This window comes from Oryctolagus cuniculus, chromosome 11 (genome assembly GCF_051225735.1).
Source record: "Oryctolagus cuniculus isolate XC-2025 breed Fujian yellow rabbit chromosome 11, ASM5122573v1, whole genome shotgun sequence".
Taxonomy (NCBI): Eukaryota; Metazoa; Chordata; class Mammalia; order Lagomorpha; family Leporidae; genus Oryctolagus; species Oryctolagus cuniculus.
The window spans coordinates 118,670,665-118,689,622 of record NC_142877.1 but is presented as its reverse complement, the minus strand read 5'-3'; the positions used below and the strand labels follow the sequence as shown (position 1 = coordinate 118,689,622).

The window sequence follows — 18,958 nt, the reverse complement described above, 5'->3', positions numbered from 1 at the left end:
CCAATTAATCTTTCAGGCTGTTGAAATCTGGGATTGTGCTTTCAAATACCAAGCAGCAAAGGTGTTTCTTCAGGACAGTGAGCTCCGTATTCCTCACCTCCTGCTTGATGAATACCAGTTGCAGCCAGGGAGTGTGGGGCAAGAACTGACAGCCTGGAGCTGGGACAGGAGCGAGGCCCCACGGAGTGGCCGGCTGAGTGCTGGGTCAGCGGGCTGGGAGCCGGGTCCGACTCGGGGCGGCCTGGAGAGTGAGGCTGCTGATACGGTGGCAGCAGCAGACGCGGGCCCCAGCGCCGCTCTCCAGCCCTCTCAGGGCATCACCCCGGTGTACAGTGCGCAAGAAGAAGATGTGGCCAGTGAGAGGTCAGATTCTCAGGCGGTGGCCAAGGCAAGCCGAGAGCGTGGCTGACCAGGAAGAAGCCAGTGTGCACTGGAAACCCACGTTCCCCAGGGCATTTGGCCCTCACAGGCTCAACTCGGACGCCACCTTATGGCGGAAGGCACACAGATACACTGAGAGGGACTGCCACAAGGTCACACGCGTCAGGGCCGTGCCAGAGGCTGTGTTAGAGACACCTGGGGGTGCAGGGGGTTTGAACAAGACAGCAAGCTCCTTGAGCCCCCGTCAGTGCCACCTGCATGAGTGTCATTAAGGAATCCCAAAGGGTCGTGTTCCGTCCTTGTCTTCATCAGCTTTGGATACAAGGTTTGACTCCAGTCCCTGACTTTGCTGAGAGGACACCCCCAGGCGTCCCCCTCTGCTGGACAGCTTGGCCCGGCGGGCTCGCCGCTCTGCAGGGTGTGAGGAGTTGGCTGTGGAGCTTCAGCCTCCAGGGTCCCGGGCTAAAGGGCTTGATCATTCGGAGGGTTACATCAAGGTCATCCTTGGCAAGTGATCCAGCTGTTGCAGGCTTGGGGTCTCTGAGATGACCCTGTCAGCAGGAGGAGGCGGGGCGAGGACCCCTGCTGTGCTTTGCAGCCTCCAACTCTGTGTGCGGCCCTTGCTGGAACCGGTGGGATGGGTAGAAGCCCCCTCGACACTGACCCTGAACTCTGCACCCTGCGGCTGGCCGGGGAGCTCTGCCTCTTCCTGGCTGCGTGGTGTTGGCCGACTGCACCTCTTCGCACCTGCGCTCCCTTTTCTGTGAAACAGACACTGGTGGTCACAGAACTGAATGAGGTGACAGCACCAGCAGGGCCCGCCTGGCAGAACAGTCTATTGTGATGCCGCCGCTGCTGGAAACCTGGCAGGGAGGCCACTCACACGTGAGGCAGGCTGGAGACGAGCGGAGGGCATGGGGACCGTGTTCGGAAGGACCCTCGTGGCCCCCAGCGGGGGCAGCCAGCAGGGGCCGTTAGTGAGGAATTGGTCTCTCCAGGCGAGTGCCGGTGATGCGAGCTCTCCGTGCTGCTCCAGCAGGAGAACCCTCCGCAAGGAAAAGGAGCTGAGCCTTAGCAGAGTGCAAGGATGGGGGCAGGTAGGGTGGGGGCGCGCTCCCCGACTCGCCTCGCCCCTTCTCTCCTCCCCTGGGTGCCTGTTAGAGCTTTTGTTAGCCCGCCTCCCAGTGACGGCGTGCGCCACGTGGCTGTGTTTGCCGGGCGTCAGGGTCTGCCGGTCTGCACGTCCGCGCTGTGCCTCGCGCTGACCCGTGTGCTGCCTGCCCTGGGGCCCGAGGAGACGTGTCTGGGGCTGTAGGGCAGGTGCGTGCTCCGTGACTCCGCCCCGCCTGGCTCCTGGAAGAAGGCTCCCCAGCCCGTGTTCCCACCAGGACAGTCGGGGTGCGGCTTGCACACCTCTCCACACGCGCCCTTCCTGCTGTCATTGCAGCCTGGTGGTTCTCAGTGCATCCTCCGGGGCCCGCGCGTGGGAACAGCCCCGGATGCTGGGGCCTCTTGGCTGCAGTGTGCAGGACTTTCTGGCACACTCCAGATTTTAGTCCCTTGTCAAGTTTAAATGTAGCTGATTGTGAGAGAGCATTCGCGGTCTGCTGTCTGTCCGTGGTGTTGGCTTCTAAATGGAAACTCTTAGTTTTCGATGTGATGAAGTGTGTGGTGTGTATGTCCTTGTAGCTTTTACTTTTGAGATTGTGCTTACAGAGCCTCCCCTTACATCACAGAAGTATGCGCCTGCGTCATCTTTGAGTCGCTCTGGCTCATCTCTCATGCTTTTCCTTTGCGTGTCGAGGGTGGGTCCGGCTAAGGCAGTGGGGAGACAGGCCACGCCCCCTCCAGGTACCGCTCTGCAGGGCTTAGGGACTGGGACTCCAGGGTGCCTGCTGTCACCCCGGGTCTGGTCAGATCTGGGAAACGGGACACGAGGCTGGCTGGGGGCAAGAGCAGGGCCTGAATCATGGTGGGCAGGGAGGTCTAGCCCAGGCCTGACACTGCCCTCAGTGTGGGACTGCCACGCCTGGCCCCACACTCCCACGTGCCGGAGTCCTGCAGAGGTCAGAGGCCTGGGCAGGAAGGGGTGGGGGAGGCCCTTGGAGGTGGAGCATTAGCAGCTTTGGGGTGGTCCTGCCTGGCCCGCTTCTCACTCGGACCATGGGCTTTACCCTGGAACTTTGGCTGTAACTAGCTGATTTATCTATGAGCTGGGTCTGGTGGTCACCAACCAAAGAGAAGGTGAAAAGTATTAAAATAGAAGGTCCATTTATTTTTTAAAAAATATTTTATTTATTTGCAAAGCAGAGTTACAGACAGAGAAAGGGAGAGACAGAGGTCTTCCATCCACTGGTTCACGCCCCAGATGATTGCAACACCTGGAGCTGAGCTGATCTGAAGCCAGGAGCCAGGAGCTTCTGCCAGGTCTCCCACACAGGTGCAGGGGCCCAAGCAAGTGGGCCATCTTCCACTGCTTTCCCAGGCCACAGCAGAGAGCTGGGTGGGAAGTGGAGCAGCCGGGGCTCCACCCGGCGCCCATATGGGATGCCAGCTCTACAGGCAGAGGCTTACCCTGCTGTGCCACAACACCAGCCCCTAGATGGTCCATTTAAAGGGACCAAATACAGCCGCTTCTGTGCCGGTGACCTGTCAGCCCTCTGTTGGGCACTGAGGAGGCTGGGGGAGTACAGGGGCTGTGAGTCCACCCCCCAGGAATGCCCAGGTCTGCTTCCAAGTCTGCCAGCTTTCCTGCTGCCTCAGGCTGCTGCATTCCACAGAAAGGTGGTGGCAACGTGCATGGGCGGTGAGGTCAGAAGCAGGCGTTCTCCAGGTCCCTGGGGACTGTTCCCACCCACCTGCCTGCAGGGTGGATGAGGAACTGGTGCAGCCTGTTAGAACAGTGCACCGAGTCCACCGCCGCTGTTCCTGATTCCACAGATGTTTCCACAAATGCGGGGAGTCCCAGCTAGCTGGAAAACCAGGCTGTTCTGCGCTGGAGTCGCAGGGCGTGGGGCCAAAGACAGCCAGAGAAATGATTCAGAGCCTGGCCTGCTGAAGGGAGGTTTGCAGCCAGGAAGAGGGTGGGCAGCTGAGAGCTCTGGGCCCAGGGGAAGGGTATTGTGGGTGGAAAGTGGAGGCCCTGGGCCAGGCCTGATGGCTGGGAGGCAGCGAGCGGCCCCAGGAAGCCTCTGGGAAGGAGGCCCCGCCCTGGCGAGGTGTGCATGACGACCGCCCCTCCCCACCTGTCCCCTGGAGGACAGAGCGGCCCACTTTGGCCCCAGGAAGCAGCCGTGGTGTCAAGAGGCCTCTTCCACACCTTCCCTCCAGGATCTCCCCGCAGTGGTCCCCAGCAGGCCCCACCCCATGTCCAGGCACCTCCCTGCGTTCTGTGTTTTGTTCCTGGTGGGTGTCTCATGGCTCTGGTCGTTGCCATTGCTGCTGCTGTTCCCTGTGCCTCTAATCTCCACTTCCTACCGGTCCTTGAAAAGTCCCTTAAGTGTCCCCTCACCCCTCCCTGCTGCCTGGTGCCGCAGCCCTGGCACCCTGTGAGGTACCTCACCCTGCAGGTGCCCCAGGCATTTGTCTTTGGTGTCTGAGGATCTGAGTGGGGTGAGCCCGAGTGTAGAGGGAGTTGGGGACATAGATATATCAGACCTCATCCAAAAATGGGCGTTTTGTGAATGGATCAGCTGACAGTGGGATTTGGAGCAAAGCTTGTGTACTACCAGTTTCTGCATTAAACTGTCTGCCACTTGGCCATCTGGAAACAAGCTAGTAATTTGAAGAAGTAAAAGAGCTTTTATTTAGAAGACTGGTCTCACACACACACACACACACACACACACACTCTTATTCCAGTATATGATCAATTTGTCAGAAATTTCAAAATTAATTTCCTTGCATTTAGAACCCATCCTAATTATGTTGATTTTTAAAAGGTATAAAGCAGGCACATGGGTGTTAAATTAAACGTCGTCAGTGTCATTAGACATTGGGGACGTGCGGATTAAAGCCGCAGGATACTGCTGTGTGTAGAAACAGAGTCCTGGCAAGACGGCGTGCTGGTGGGGAGGCAGGTCAGCCGGCGCTCTCCTGGGCTGCTGACGCGAGTGCACAGGGCACAGCCGCTTTGGGTCCCAGTTCCGCAGTTTTGTTAAACGCACACAGAGCGTCATCCATGCAGGGGTATTTTCCCAAGAGAAGTGAAAATATGTGTCCGCACTGTTCACCCTTGAGAGACAACTGAGGCACGAGTCAGTTACAAAACGGAGGAGTCTATTTGGGCTTATTCAGAACTGCAGCCCAGGAAACAACATTCAAGCCATCTCCAGGAGGCGCTGGGAGGCCTCACACGGTAGCAGGTGCGGGATCGGCAACTGAGAAATTCATGAGAAGCCGTTCTTTGGGAACCACGAATGGGAGAGGAGCAGGAACAAGAAATTCCAGAGAGGGAGGCAGTAGGAGTGAATTCAGGGCCGTTTGTGAGACCGGAATGTGTGCTGCTTGGATGACACTGGTTCTCAGCATGTAAGTGACAGGACGCCGTGCGTCTGGGCGTGGGCTCCCCCGTGTGCTGGAAAGGAACGTGCCTGCCCAGGTCGAAGGCTCTCCCAGGTCCACGCTCTCCCGTCTCCTGGGCTGTAGTTACGGGGATAGCTCAGTCGCTTTGGTCTTTCGGCTTTAATTTTCCTTGCAACAAAGAGCTGTAGATTAGTACTTACCGCTTCTTCATTCATAGTTACGCCACACTGAGAGCAGCCCTGTACCTGTCAGCGGGAGGCGCAGATCAGTGGTGGTGTGTGCACGTGGCAGCAGTGACAGGGTGAGCTGCCGCTGTGGGCCACGTTCTCGGCCATCCCGGAAAAGGGCAGCGGTTGTGGGGAGTGGACTGCGAGAGGGCACCGGGGACTTCGTGGGGAGGTGGAAGTGTTCCGTGCCTTGATATGGACGCGGTGTGCGTGTGTCTAAACTCAGCTACGTGTGCCCCTGGAGAGGGCGGCTTCCCCGAGTCGATTCTCTCTGACTTTCGAGAACAGCATCAGTAGCTCTGTCTAGGACCACAGTGCCTGCGTGGGGATGGGAGTGCCACACCGACACCGCTGGTGGTTTACGGAGGTGGAGGCCAGGCGCGATGGGCTCTCAGGAGCCCCCAGGTAGCCTTTCGTTGAAGGAGACAGCAGGGCTCCTGCCTGAGCCCCTGAGCCTGTTGAGTGTGCCCTGCCTTCACCCCTCCACCCGACTGATGAGCACGGGCTCCCCTGCCGAGGGCCGGCACAGAAGCCGGCGTGGCCTCTCCCCGACAGCCTTCCTGTGCTCACCACCGCTTTGGAGGTGCCAGGGGATGCCAGGTGCTGCAGTGCCGCTGGGCTGTGCTCTCACGTGACTGGCTGAGACTTGTCCTTTCCTTTGTCAACATTTTTCAAGGGTCCTGAAAATCAGAGAGGTGGGCAGGTTTCTGGGGAGCCAAATGCATGCTTTGGGGGCGACTGCCAATTTGAGTGCTGCTGGCAGCAGCGGGAAACCACCATGAACTTCCTGTCGCCTGCTGCCACCGCGGCAGTGTGTGTTCCTGGGTGTTTTTTTCTGCTGTGATTTTCATAACGACAGCGAGGCCCCACCTAATGGGAAGCAGGTACACAACGTCACTTCTGATGTGTTGTGAAAATGCTTGCTTTTACCTTCCTAAAAGGAGCTACTAAAACATGGAATTGAAGCGCAGGTTCACTGGAGCCGGTGCTGTGGTGTGGCAGGTAAAGCCGCCTCCTGCAGCGCCAGCATCCATATGGGCGCCAGTCTGAGTCCTGGCTGCTCCACTTCTCATCCAGTTCCCTGCTTAGGCAGCAAAGATGGTCCAAGGGCTTGGGCCCTTGCACCCACGTGGGAGACCCAGAAGATGATCCTGGCTCCTCGCTTCAGCCTGGCCCAGCCTCAGTTATTGCAGCCATTTGGGGAGTGAACCAGAGGATGGAAGACCTCTCTCTCTCATTCACTCATTCTTTCTCTCTCCCTCTCTCTCTCTCTGCCTCTTCCTCTGTAATTCTGACTTTAAAATAAATCTTATAAAGACAAAAAGCTCAGGTTTAGAACCTGTGTTTGGTATGAACTGCCGAGCGGCCAAGCTGGAAGAGCGACAGGGGTCGCCGTCTGAGAGCCAATCCAGCTCCAGCAGGGCTGCTGGACATCGCGGATCGCGGTGGGCTCACGCCAGCCTCGAGGAGTGAGAATGCCGCTGGGGCAGGGCTCGGCCCCAGGAGCAGGGCCATCTGAGCTCTGGCCTCAGGCAGCCCTTCCCGCAGGGCCCACGGCTTTGTCCCTTGGCCAGGTGTGTCACCACCCCTCTTCCAGGTGGAGCCACCCACTTCCTCCACACCCTGTTCCTAGAGCCTGTGACCCTCCTGCCAGAGCAAGCGAGGTCCTTGTGTTGTCTGGGAGCTTCCAGATGGACGCTGACCAGAGAGAATACGGAAGATGCCAGGCAGCCAGAGCCTGGGTGCTGGTGCTGGGCCGCGGTGGGTTACAGTGCTGCCTGGGATGCGTGCACCCATGTTGGAGCGCTGGCTCGACTCCCTGCTGCTCCACTTCCTAGCCAGCTCTATGCTAATGTGCCTGGGAAAGCAACACAGGATGGCCCATGTGTTTGGGCCCTTGCTACCCACATGGGAGACCCGGAAGAAACTCCTGGCTCCTGGTAGGCCTGGCCCAGCACCAGCTGTTGCAACTGTTTGGGGAGTGAGGCAGCAGATGGAAGATCTCTCTGTCTCTCTCTTTCTCTATATAACTCTGCCTTTCAGACAAATAAATCTTAAAAAAAAAAAAAAAAAAAATGAGGCCGGCACTGTGGCTCAATAAGCTAACCCTCCGCCTGTGGTGCTGGCACACCAGGTTCCAGTCCCAGTTGGGGCGCCGGATTCTGTCCCGGTTGCCATTGCAGCCATCTGGGGAGTGAAGCAGGGAGTGGAAGAGCTGTCTCTAACACTTTCAAAATAAGTAAATCTTCTAAAAAATCAGATAAGAAAAGGTAAAGTGGCACGGGGTTGACTGAGGTTTTGGGAGACAGTGGTGGAAAGGATCACCGTGTCATGGGTCCTTTTTCCGCCCTGGCTGCTCTGTGTGCTCAGGTGCCAGCTACCTGTGTCCTTTCAAATGGTGGCTGTGGGTCTCAGCGAATGCCATAACGTGCCAGCCTCCACGCTGTCATCTGTGCAAGGGGGGCAGTTATTCCAGCCGGGGGGGGGGGGGGGCGTGGAGGTCTGGAACACCTGGCAGTCAAGGTCACTCAGTGGTGGGAAATCGCGTTCTCTGCCACAGCTGCGGAGGATGACACAGCAGGAGGCACCTGCGGGCCTGTGGGAGGAGCCGTGCTCCTGGGGCCTGCAGCCAAGGAAGCCCATCTCGGAAATTGAAGGCCGTTTTAATCTGAGTTGCAACACTATGAGTTTTCTGTTTAAAAACAAAGCATTTTCGCTGGCCCCAGCCACTCCATCTGCAGGAGCAGCCGTCTGGGTCCTCAGCCCCACACTCCCTCCTTGCTGGGCCCTCCCCTGAGCAGCTGCTGTCAGTCATGAACCAGTCTGTGCTGACAGTGTGGGGGCTCGTGGGCTGCCGCAGGCGAGAGGCGACGCTGGCGGGCCGGGAGCCCCTGCGCGGCAGCAGGTGGCCAGCTGTGCTGAGCCCGCCTCACCGAGGGTCTGCCTCCCAGGTGGGGAACTACAAGCGGACCGTGAAGCGGATCGATGACGGCTACCGCCTGTGCAGCGACCTCATGAACTGCCTGCACGAGCGGGCGCGCATCGAGAAGGCGTACGCGCAGCAGCTCACCGAGTGGGCCCGGCGCTGGAGGCAGCTCGTGGAGAAGGGTGAGGAGGCGCGGCGCTGCCCGCGCCTGGAGGCGGCCAGGGGCTCTGGGCAGCTGGAGTTTGTTGGGGAGCAGCAGGGTGCCCATCACGCAGAGGCACAGGCTCCTTGGGGACGCAGGGCTCCGTGGCCAGCCCAACTCGGAGCAGCTCCTGTGTAGCCAAAGGCCATGCTTTCCAGCACTGGTCACTCTTCATGTGGCCATGCAGCACGTCAGGAGAGGCTGTGTGGCGACACCCAGGCCTTCTTATTTTGAACTTGGCAGGGAGGGACTACAGGTGCTGGGAGGTGGAGGTTTTGTCCCCGCCCTCCTTCCAGAAAGCTCATGAGATTCATGGGGGGCAGGGGTGGTGCTGAAAGCATGCTGCCCCGCGGGGAGGGAGCCTGCTGGTGTGGATGTCCTGGGTCGGAGATGAGAGGGGCTCCTCAGGGTGGGAGGCAGACCACACTGCCCATCAGCAGCTGGTGAGCGTGGGACTGGCCCTGGGCCTTCTCCTTTTGCACCCTCAGCTCTCACAGCGTCTCTTCCCCCCGCCGGTGGTCTCAACCACCCGGCACTGCCCCTTACCGACGACAGCCTGGGCTAGGTTTTCTTCCTGAGTAGGGAGTGAGGGGACTCGGCCCACCCGCTGCCCCGAGATTTCCAGCTGGGTGCAGGCGGGCTCCCGTCTCAACCTTGCTGAGAGGCGGGAGGCAGGAGGGCCGTGTGAGGTGCGCGGCCACTCCCTTCTCTGGCCACCTGGATGCAAACTCAGGCTTCCCAGGTGCCCAGCTTTGCCTTTGAAAGAGCTCCACAAGGCAGCGTGTGCCGGCGCGAGTGCGGGCCCTGTCGGTCCCCGGGAGGACCCCCCAGCAGCACTGGCCTGGCGCTGGCCAGCGCTGACGAAGCTGCTGCTCTCACCAGGGCCGCAGTACGGCACCGTGGAGAAGGCCTGGATCGCGCTCATGTCGGAGGCGGAGCGGGTGAGCGAGCTGCACCTGGAGGTGAAAGCCGCGCTGATGAACGAGGACTTCGAGAAGATCAAGAACTGGCAGAAGGACGCCTTCCACAAGCAGATGATGGGCGGCTTCAAGGAGACCAAGGAGGCCGAGGACAGCTTCCGGAAGGCGCAGAAGCCCTGGGCCAAGAAGCTGAAAGAGGTGAAGCTGCCGCAGGGCCTCCTCCTGCTGGCCACGCGCCAGCCGTGCTTCCCCCACGCTCCCGGGCCTTCCTGCCGGCTGCGCCAGCCCCTGAGGCCAGGGCTGGCAGGGGGAGCCACGCCCCCGTTCCCCAGTGCTTCCTGGGCAGTGTTCACTGTCCCCCCCCCCGGCTCATTGTGGAGGCCTGGGTACCGGGGATCAGAACCACGTGGCAATGGGGCTCGAAGCCCGAACTCCTGACGCTTGGTCGTGTAGCCAGACGTGAGTCCCTTCGGCCTGGTGACGCGGCTGCTGCGTGGGATGCCCGCGTCCCACACCACTGCTGCGGCCGCGTCCGGGCTCTGCTCCTGACTCCAGCTCCCTGCCGCCGCAGACCCTGGGAGCAGCAGTGATGACTCAAGCGTTGGTTCCCTGCCACCCACATGGGAGACCTGGGTTTTTGGTTCCTGGCTTCTGGCTTCAGCTTGACTCCGCCTCAGCCGTTGTGGGCATTTGGGGAGTAAATTAGTTGATGGGAACTCTGTCCATCCACCTCTCTTCTCTTTCTGTGTCTCTCTCAAATAAATAAACTTTTTAAAAACTTTATTTATTTATTTGAAAGAGTTACACAGAGAAAGGGAGGGAGGAAGGGAGGGGTCTCCTGTCTGCTGGTTCACTCCCCAGGTGGCTGCAGTGGCCAGAGCTGCTGATCCGAAGGCAGGAGCCGGGAGCTTCTCCTGGTCTCCCACATGGCTGCAGGCCCAAGCACGTGGCCCATCCTCCACTGCTTTCCCAGGCCACAGCAGAGAGCTGGATCAGAAGTGGAGCAGCCGGGATGTGAACCGGTGCCCACGTGGGATGCTGGCGCTGCAGGTGGCAGCTTTACCCGCTACACCACAGTGCCGGCCCCTAAATAAACTTTTAAAAGATCTCTTTGGACTGGCAGAAAAGGATTAATTCAGGTATTTTTCTATCTCTTATGTGGGTTTTTTTCCCAAATTTGCAAATGTTACTAATATTCCTTTTTTCAAAAGTATCAGCCAAAGCCACTGAGTCTTGTTGGCCTTGACTGACTGGAGGCTGCAGCCCCCAGCCTCAGGGTGGCCTCAGCTGGGCCCCCACCCCACTATAGCGACATCAACTCTGCACCCAGGCTCTCCTAGGAGCCGCACTGCCTGCCGCCTCCTCAGAGCCACCCAGAAACAGGCTCTTTCTCTGTCTTGGCTTTCGCCACCTCTCCTTTCCTTTCTTCTCGTCCTGCTTGTGAGGAAATGACTTCCCCTCATGAGACTGTTGCTCCAAACTCCCCTTTCCCTTTACAGTGAACGGTCTGGCTCCAGTTAGGAAGCGTGTGTGTGTGTGTGTGTGTGTGTGTATAACTCACTCTTGGCCTTCCACTCCAGCATCATGTGTGTGTGTGTGTGTGTGTGTAACTCACTCTTGGCCTTCCACCCTGGCATCGTGTGTGTGTGTGTGTGTGTGTGTGTAACTCACTCTTGGCCTTGCACTCCGGCATCGTGTGTGTGTGTGTGTGTAACTCTTGGCCTTCCACCCCGGCATCGTGTGTGTGTGTGTGTGTGTGTGTGTAACTCTTGGCCTTCCACTCCAGCATCGTGTGTGTGTGTGTGTGTGTGTGTGTATAACTCACTCTTGGCCTTCCACTCCAGCATCGTGTGTGTGTGTGTGTGTGTGTGTGTAACTCACTCTTGGCCTTCCACTCCAGTATTATGTGTGTGTGTGTGTGTAACTCACTCTTGGCCTCCCTCCCCGGCATTGTGTGTGTGTGTGTGTGTGTGTGTGTAACACTCACTCTTGGCCTTCCTGCCTGGCATCATGTGTGTGAGTGTATGTGTGTATGTAACTCACTCTTGGCCTTCCACCCCGGCATCGTGTGTGTGTGTGTGTGTGTGTGTGTTTAACTCCCTCTTGGCCTTCCACCCCGGCATCGTGTGTGTGTGTGTAACTTACTCTTTGCTTTCCTCCCCGGCATCATGTGTGTGTGTGTGCATGTGTGTAACTCACTCTTGGCCTCCCTCCCCGGCATCGTGTGTGTGTGTGTGTGTGTGTGTGTGTGTAACTCATGGCCTTCCACCCTGGCATTGTTTGTGTGTGTGTGTGTGTGTGTAACTCACTCTTGGCCTTCCACCCTGGCATCGTGTGTGTGTGTGTGTGTGTGTAACTTACTCTTTGCTTTCCTCCCCGGCATCGTGTGTGTGTGTGTGTGTATGTGTGTGTAACTCACTCTTGGCCTTCCACCCCGGCATCGTGTGTGTGTGTGTGTGTGTGTGTGTGTAACTCATGGCCTTCCACCCCAGCATCGTGTGTGTGTGTGTGTGTGTGTGTGTGTGTAACTCATGGCCTTCCACCCTGGCATCGTTTGTGTGTGTGTGTAACTTTTGGCCTCCCTCCCCGGCATCGTGTGTGTGTGTATGTGTGTGTAACTCACTCTTGGCCTTCCACCCTGGCGTCGTGTGTGTGTGTATGTGTGTGTGTAACTCACTCTTGGCCTCCCTCCCTGGCACAGCTCTCTCCCTCGTGTGCGCTTTCCCCTCTGTAGCCGCCTGGCAGCTCGGGCCTCCAGGGTCCACACCTTCTTCTGGTTTCGCTCCCCGTAATCTCAGTTGACCTCCTCCAGCCCTGCTGTGTCAATCCCCCACAGTACTTTGCACCCTCTAAGTTACTCGAGCGTTTAATTCTCTCGTTTGCCTTCCCCAAGGTGAACACTGGAAGCTTCGTGGCGGCCCAGGTTCTTTCCTTCTGCTGTGCCTGGACCGGCGCGGGCAGAGTGGCCCCAGAAACCCTCGTTCGGGCCCGTTGCTTGATGGTCTTCCTGAGCTCTGAACCTGCTGCTTCCCTCGTCGGCAGAGCCCGTGCACCCCACGGTCTGCAGCGAGCGCTCTGAACTGCCGGCAGTGTGGCCGGTGCTCAGCAGCTCCTTCTCCCTGCAGGTGGAGGCAGCCAAGAAAGCCCACCACGCGGCGTGCAAAGAGGAGAAGCTGGCCATCTCAAGGGAGGCCAACAGCAAGGCAGACCCGTCCCTCAACCCGGAGCAGCTCAAGAAACTGCAAGACAAAGTAGAGAAATGCAAGCAAGATGTGCTTAAGGTACTCCTCACACTTGTCTGCTTGCCTGGGTGCCGGCACAGCACTGGTCCATGATTCCGGCAGACTGATCTCGTGACCGCTCCGGTGGGTGGGCGGAGAGGGGTAAATACCAGTAAGTCACCTTCCCTGTGTCAGGACGGTTACCCAGGTGAGCACCTTGCCTCAGCACAGCCCTGCGCCCACCTCGGATGACAGGCAGAGCTGAGTGCTGGGTGAGCAGCAGCCACGGGCGATCCCTGTGCCCAGGGGATCGAGGTGGTGGCGTGCTTGCCAGACTGTGGGCAGGGGGACGGGCCTGTGCAGGGCACGGGCGTGGGAGTGGGCAAGGGTCTGGTTCATAGCTGGGAGGGGGCTGTGAGGACCAGTGTGTACCAGTGACTTGGAGGGCCAGCTGAGTCAGCAGCGTGGGAGGGCAGAGGGCCTAGGGCTGCTGTGGTTGTGCGTGGAGGGGATGGAGGCCGAAGGAGCCCAGTGCGCTGAGACCTGAAGCAGGGGCTGGGAGAGCGGATGCTGCGGTCCTGCAGCCGTGACAGTGCCGTGCCCCAGAGAGTGTGGCGGGGCGGTGGGAGGCCAGGAGCTCAGCACAATGGCCTTTGGCCAGAAGAGACAGTGAGCAGACAGCAGGGCTCCGTCTCAGGCAGGGGAGGGCAGTGACTGGGAGATCCCAGGGCCGTGGGATCGAAAGACCAGGCAGCATCTCGTCACTAGATGTGTCCTAGGAGGTGAAGGCTCCCCTCCTTTGCCCCGTTGCAAGGCGGCGGGGGCGGCGGGAGCGGCGGGTGATGACTGCGTGGCCTGTGCCGCTCCAGGGCCCGGGGAAGATTCCGCTCTGCGTCCCTCTGTGGACACCAAGCCTTTGGTGCAGGTGTCTGAAGCTTTAGCTGTGAGTCTCGGCTCCCACAGGCTTCCCGGGCTGTCAGCACTGGCAGTGTTGTGGCCGCTGGGCCTGGAGGAGGGCCTTGTCCTCTGTGCCGGGGCTCCTGGGCAAGTCGGGGGAGCTTCACGAAGTAGGTTTCCCTGGAGTGCGAAGAGGAGCTTCCCTGGCACACGTCAGAGAAGGGGGTGGGGTGGGGTGGGGTCCGAGCACGTGCTCCAGGGGTCTGCAGGGCCTCAGGAGGGGCAGAGAAGTCTAACCCCCGGTGGAGCCACGCCCACCCCCTCTCTGGGGTCTTACAGTGGAAAGACCTGTGATGAGCAGGGCCCGGTCTGGCCCGGCCGTCCTGCCATCCCGCATTTCCTCCCAGCTATCAGATGAGTGACCTGGCACACGCGGTGAGGCTGGGGAGGCCTGTGTGAACGTGACGGTGCTGACCCCAAGGCACGTGCCTGCCAGAGCCACCTGCTCACCTGGCCAGCTCCTGGAAACTTCGTGCACTTTCTGACTGTCCTGGGACAGCCTTGAGCGAGGCCACCTGCTCTTCCCCTAAGACTCCTGTGTAAGGGTCCAGTGGGGTGGAGTTCAAGGACTTTTGAGTTGAGCTCTGTGTCTGTTGTTGACATCACAGAACACTGTGAAGTAGGAACCGTCGCCATCTTGTGAGGAATAGGCGGCTCCGGGGAGAGGGGAGCACACCGGGGTCGGCTCCGGCCCCACCTGGCACTGAGAGCTGACACGGTTAGAACCGTGTACACTGAGCCCCGGGGAGGCCCTCCCCTTCACCTACATACCGGTGTGGGCTTGGTCTGAGAGGCAGGACAGGAGCCAGCCATGTGACTTGTCTCGCTGAAGCAGAGGGTCTAGACTGGGACTTGAACTTGATGTCTGTCAGACGCCAGAGCTCCTGCTCTTGGGTCTTGGAGTCTGGGAGGCCTGAGAAAGTCCAGGGGTGGGTGGGCGGGCGAGCGGCCATGTGGATGAGCCCTCACCTCGTGCCTGGTTCCCACGTAGACCAAGGAGAAGTATGAGAAGTCCCTGAAGGAGCTGGACCAGGGCACCCCCCAGTACATGGAGAACATGGAGCAGGTGTTTGAGCAGTGCCAGCAGTTCGAGGAGAAGCGCCTCCGCTTCTTCCGGGAGGTTCTGCTGGAGGTCCAGAAGCACCTGGACCTGTCCAACGTGGCTGGGTAAGTTTCCTGGAGCTGCTCTCGGGCCTGGGTGGCAGGGTCGCTTGCACGTGCTCACACTGTACTCTTGATGCCACGTCCATGTGGTGCCGCACACCTGTGGCAGGCGTGGCTGGACCGGCTGGCCCTGCCTGAGCATATCCGGCAGGGTGTGCTCTGCCTTCTGGGGCTGCAGCTAGGAACAGCCACACCTGGCTGATTCGAAAACCCCTGAGGGTGCGTCCAGCGTTCCCCAGGCTGAGCACATCCTGCCCCCGGGATGGCCTGGGTTCCAGACAGGATGTGTGGCCCTTTTGATCCAGAGCTGCACAGTGGCTCTAGGTCCCCAGGACAGCACAGACCACAGTTCCGAGGCATTCTGTGGGAGCCGTGGTGTTTCTTCTGCTCATCCCCATCCTTGGTCCTGTGATGGCCTCATCAGGGCAGAGGGCCAGGCTCCCTGGAGCCATGGACGCTGAGGGGTGGACCGCAGGCCAAGGCTTGCTGTCGTGGGCAGTTGGATCCCCTGTCTCCTGCCAAGCAGCGAATCAGAGGCAGCGGTTACTTCAGTCACTCTGCCACCCTCAGTCGGTCTTTGTGAGGGCCTCGTCCAGGAGACGCACCCCTCCTTGTAGAAGAGGAGGCTGCACCGCTGGCCTGGGGCAGGCTGCGGCTCCCCGTGGCTGGGTGTGGAACTTCTGCAGTGTGGGAGGTACCTCCTGCCCCAGGCCGGGCTCGGCACGGCTTGTCTTCCTTGGTCTTCCGGGAGAGACTGCCGCCCGTGTGGTGGTGCAGCCATCCCCTGCAGCTGCTGTGACGCAGTAGCAAGGCCGGGTGCTGCAGGCCTCTGCTCTCTGAAGGCTCCAGGAGTCCCTCCTGCCTCCGGGGCTGCCAGCCGCCACCACCGCCCCCCTCGGCTCGCGCCACGTCGCTCCCGCCCCACGGCCGCCTTCTCTCGGTGTGCGTCTCTATCCGATTGCCCTTGTTGTAAGGACACCAATCCTCACGCAGTAAAGCCCCCCTTAGTCACCTCGTTCCCGCTCGATCGCCTCTGTGAAGACCCTGTTCCCAGGGAGGTCACGTTTGAGGTCCCGGCTTTAGGACCCCGGTGCACCCTTTCCTCTGAGGTCCCAGAAGTGAACGTATCAGTCTGCCGTGCCGCGCACTCCTGCCGCAGGGCAGCTTCCCGGGAGCCGAGCTGGCGGGGCTGCCTCCACAGGGGCAGCCACAGGGCTCTGCGCGTCTGGGCACACACCTCCCAGCCCCTCTGAGGCCCATGGAGGGAGGAAGTACCAGGTCACACTCAGCGTGGTGCCCTGCACGGCCCACACGCTTGACACAGTGCGAGCAGAGCTCACCTGTGGCCACCTGGTCTGAGCTGAGGTGGCTGCTTGTCTGCACCTGTGCCCGCGGCAGCCGGGCGACCCCTGCTCTGCGTCTGTGAGGGCCGCCCTGGCGCCTGCCCTGGCGCCCTGTAAGGGGCTGGATGAACGAGGCTGGTCCTGGACAGCCTGTGTCCCTCTCACGCAGCTACAAGGCCATTTACCGCGACCTGGAACAGAACATCAAGGCGGCCGATGCAGTGGAGGACCTGAGGTGGTTCCGGGCCAACCACGGGCCAGGCATGGCCATGAACTGGCCGCAGTTTGAGGTAAGAGGAGGCTCCAGCGTGGCCTCTTTGGCCTGGTAGGGCCCCTGGGCCTGTGGAGTTGAGCGCAAAGACGTTCGTGGGCTGCTGCTTGGGCTGTGTACCAGGCAGCCCCCGAGCCAAGGTCACGTGTGAGGCCTGGGCGCTGCAGGCACTGCCGACCCCCTGGTGGAGGCACAAGGGTGTCCTCTGTGGTCTGCCACTTGTTGACCACCGGCTGCAGACACACGAGCTGGGGTGCTGCCCCACACCGTGGGATGGCTGGGAAGGGAGCAGCCACCGTGGCCCACGGGAGGTGAAGGCTGTCCTAGCGGGCAGCACCTGACCTTCTCCACGAGGAGACTTTCGGTGCTCCAGGGCTGAATTCAGCAGCTCTGCGTTCCGAGTGAGCGCCTTTCCACTCTTCCCACTTTGGCTGTGCGCTTCCCAGTCTGGCCTCTTCATGTTGTAAGATGTGAGGGCCTGGGGCTCTGAGACCATCCAGTCTAGGGTTGGGTCACCAGACCACATGGGGCCCTCACGGTAGCATAGTAGGCATTGGCCAAAAGTTCTGTCCGCCACATTCCCTGAAAGAAGCACTCTCTCTCTCCCCTTGACGGGCGGAGCAGGTGAGGGCCGGTGCACCATGTGTAGGCTGAGAAGGGGGTCAGGGCTTGGCCATGTTTGCCCTGGGGAGGATGCTGGGAGTGACTGCCCTGCCGCACACGTGCCTTGTGCCCACGCTGCAGTCAGCCCCTGCCAGCCGCTCGCCGGCTGTGGAGCTGCGCAAGCCGTTTGGCCTCTGTGTGACTGTCCCCCACATGTAAATGGGGCAGCGGTGACCCGTCTCCTTGGGTTGCCGAGGATCCAGTGACCTGATCCAGGCTGGGTTGGGGGCCCTGGCCTGGTCCCTATGGTGACTGTCCCTAGGCCCTGCCCGGCCTTCTGGGCTGGTTGGTCTGTGGCTGCCCATCTTCACACCTGTGTTCTGTTTGCTGGTTTCCACAAAGTTTCTCCAAATGGCCGCGAGGGGGAGGGGTCTGTCAGCCCGGTGCTCCCCGGCACCCTGTGGGAGGTGGCAGAGCAGCCTGTGTCCCTTCCACAGAGGCTCTGGGAGACCGTCGGAGTGGGAGCCAGAGTCCGCCCACCTCTCCCCTGGGGACGCACAATGGGAGGAAGTGTGCTGATGTGGTGTCCTGGGGGGGGGGGTGTCCTGGCACAGGCCGCAGACTGTCCCTTGTGCACGCATCTGCAGCTGCTGTGGTCCTTGCCTGACACTCTCTAATGTCATTACTTGTTTTTATTTTCCATGCCGCAAGGATGAAGTAAGTTCCCCCGCCGCGGCCAACTCCCCGATGCCACCCCGCGGCGTGTCCGGTAGCGGGTCTGCCAGGCGCTGTGCTCCGGGTTGTGGGCAGCCTTGGCGTGTCCGGTAGCGGGTCTGCCGGGCGCTGTGCTCAGGGCTGTGGGCAGCCTTGGCGTGTCCGGTAGCGGGTCTGCCGGGCGCTGTGCTCCGGGCTGTCGGCAGCCTCCCTGCCTCCCGGTCTGCTTGGTGCAGGTCCTCAAGCTGCCCGCCTGGACGGCTTGCTGCACTCGCAGGTCACTGAGGAACGCTGGGCTTCCAGCTGAGTTCTCAGTCGGCTTCCTTCACTCAGCAGAGCAGCTGGTAGACCAGAAATGGGCCTGGAGTGGGAGTCCAGGGCCCAGACCCGCCTCCCATTCTGCATGGCCAGGTTATTTTCTGGCCACAGTTTCCTCGTGGGACAAGTTGGCAGAGTAGACGTGAAGTTTCTGAGATGGTTTCCAGCCTTAAAGCCTGGAGCTCCGTGCGAGCAAAGCTGTGGACTCAGCCACGCCGCGCTGGGAGGGAGGGAGGTGCAGGCACACCCACCAACGCACGGAGTCACACGGGCACACGTGGCCTTCTCTGGAAAGTCAGGACCCAGCCCCCTGCCCCCGGTTCACTGCTGGGAACACAGTGAGCCCCTGAGAGGAGCGCTTGGTCTGCCTTGTGGCGGGCGGGCTGTGCTCCCTGGAGACCTGAGTGGTCACAGCTGCCCAGCTGCCCCCGTGGTCACGGAGCTGCCCAGGCCCTGGTCTCCTTGTAGTTCAGGGTTGTTTCCCTCGTTGAGGCCAGCTGAGGGCTCCCTCGAGCCAGCTGTTGACCCCTGACCCAGAGACCAGTTAGGGTGTGAATGGGAAAAAACTTGAGCTCCCCAGGGGGAGGCCCTGCCCCAGCCCCGCTCCTCAGGGGGCTGGCTCCTGTCCACTGCGGGAGACCCCAGGACACCTGCGCAGCCACTCGGACTGGCCCTAGGGGCTGGAGCTGAGAGCTGTGGGGGAAAGGGGCGGGGTCGGCTCTCCTGGTGAGACACAGGGTCTTGTGCATTGGCCCGAGCGGGCAGTTGATGCTGACGCCAGGCTCTCTAAGTCCCCTCTTTTTAACAGGCAGGGGTTCAGGACCTGTGGGTCCATAGGTGGGTGTGAGGAGGCTGCGTTCTCCCGGGAGCCTTGTGAGAGTAGAGCCATGAGGCCGAGGGTCACTCACTGCGCAGGGCAGGTGCTGGGACAGCTGTGGCTTCCCACAAGCACACCTGCCGATTTCTGTCTCTCGGCACCTGCTGTCCAGGAGTGGTCCGCAGACCTGAATCGCACCCTCAGCCGGAGGGAGAAGAAGAAGGCATCTGATGGTGTCACCCTGACAGGCATCAGCCAGACAGGCGACCATGCTCTCCAGAGCAAGCCCAGCAGGTGAGTGCTGGGCCCAGCCCTGTGTGACAAGTCCCCTGGGCCAGCTGCGTAGTCCTGAGACACGTCTCCCCGCCCC

General features: G+C 60.4%; 1 protein-coding gene across 7 annotated transcripts in view; it reads left to right on the top strand.

Moving 5' to 3' along the window:
* PACSIN2 (protein kinase C and casein kinase substrate in neurons 2) overlaps nucleotides 1–18,958 on the top strand; it is a 131,063-nt gene that overhangs the window by 105,491 nt on the left and 6,614 nt on the right. For all 7 annotated transcript variants that reach the window (XM_070053003.2, XM_070052999.2, XM_089307683.1 and 4 more), the window contains 6 exons: nucleotides 8,084–8,240; nucleotides 9,143–9,378; nucleotides 12,306–12,461; nucleotides 14,350–14,525; nucleotides 16,035–16,155; nucleotides 18,761–18,882. In XM_070053003.2, the coding sequence (XP_069909104.1) occupies nucleotides 8,084–8,240; nucleotides 9,143–9,378; nucleotides 12,306–12,461; nucleotides 14,350–14,525; nucleotides 16,035–16,155; nucleotides 18,761–18,882 (968 nt within the window). The remainder of the gene's footprint in view (nucleotides 1–8,083; nucleotides 8,241–9,142; nucleotides 9,379–12,305; nucleotides 12,462–14,349; nucleotides 14,526–16,034; nucleotides 16,156–18,760; nucleotides 18,883–18,958) is intronic.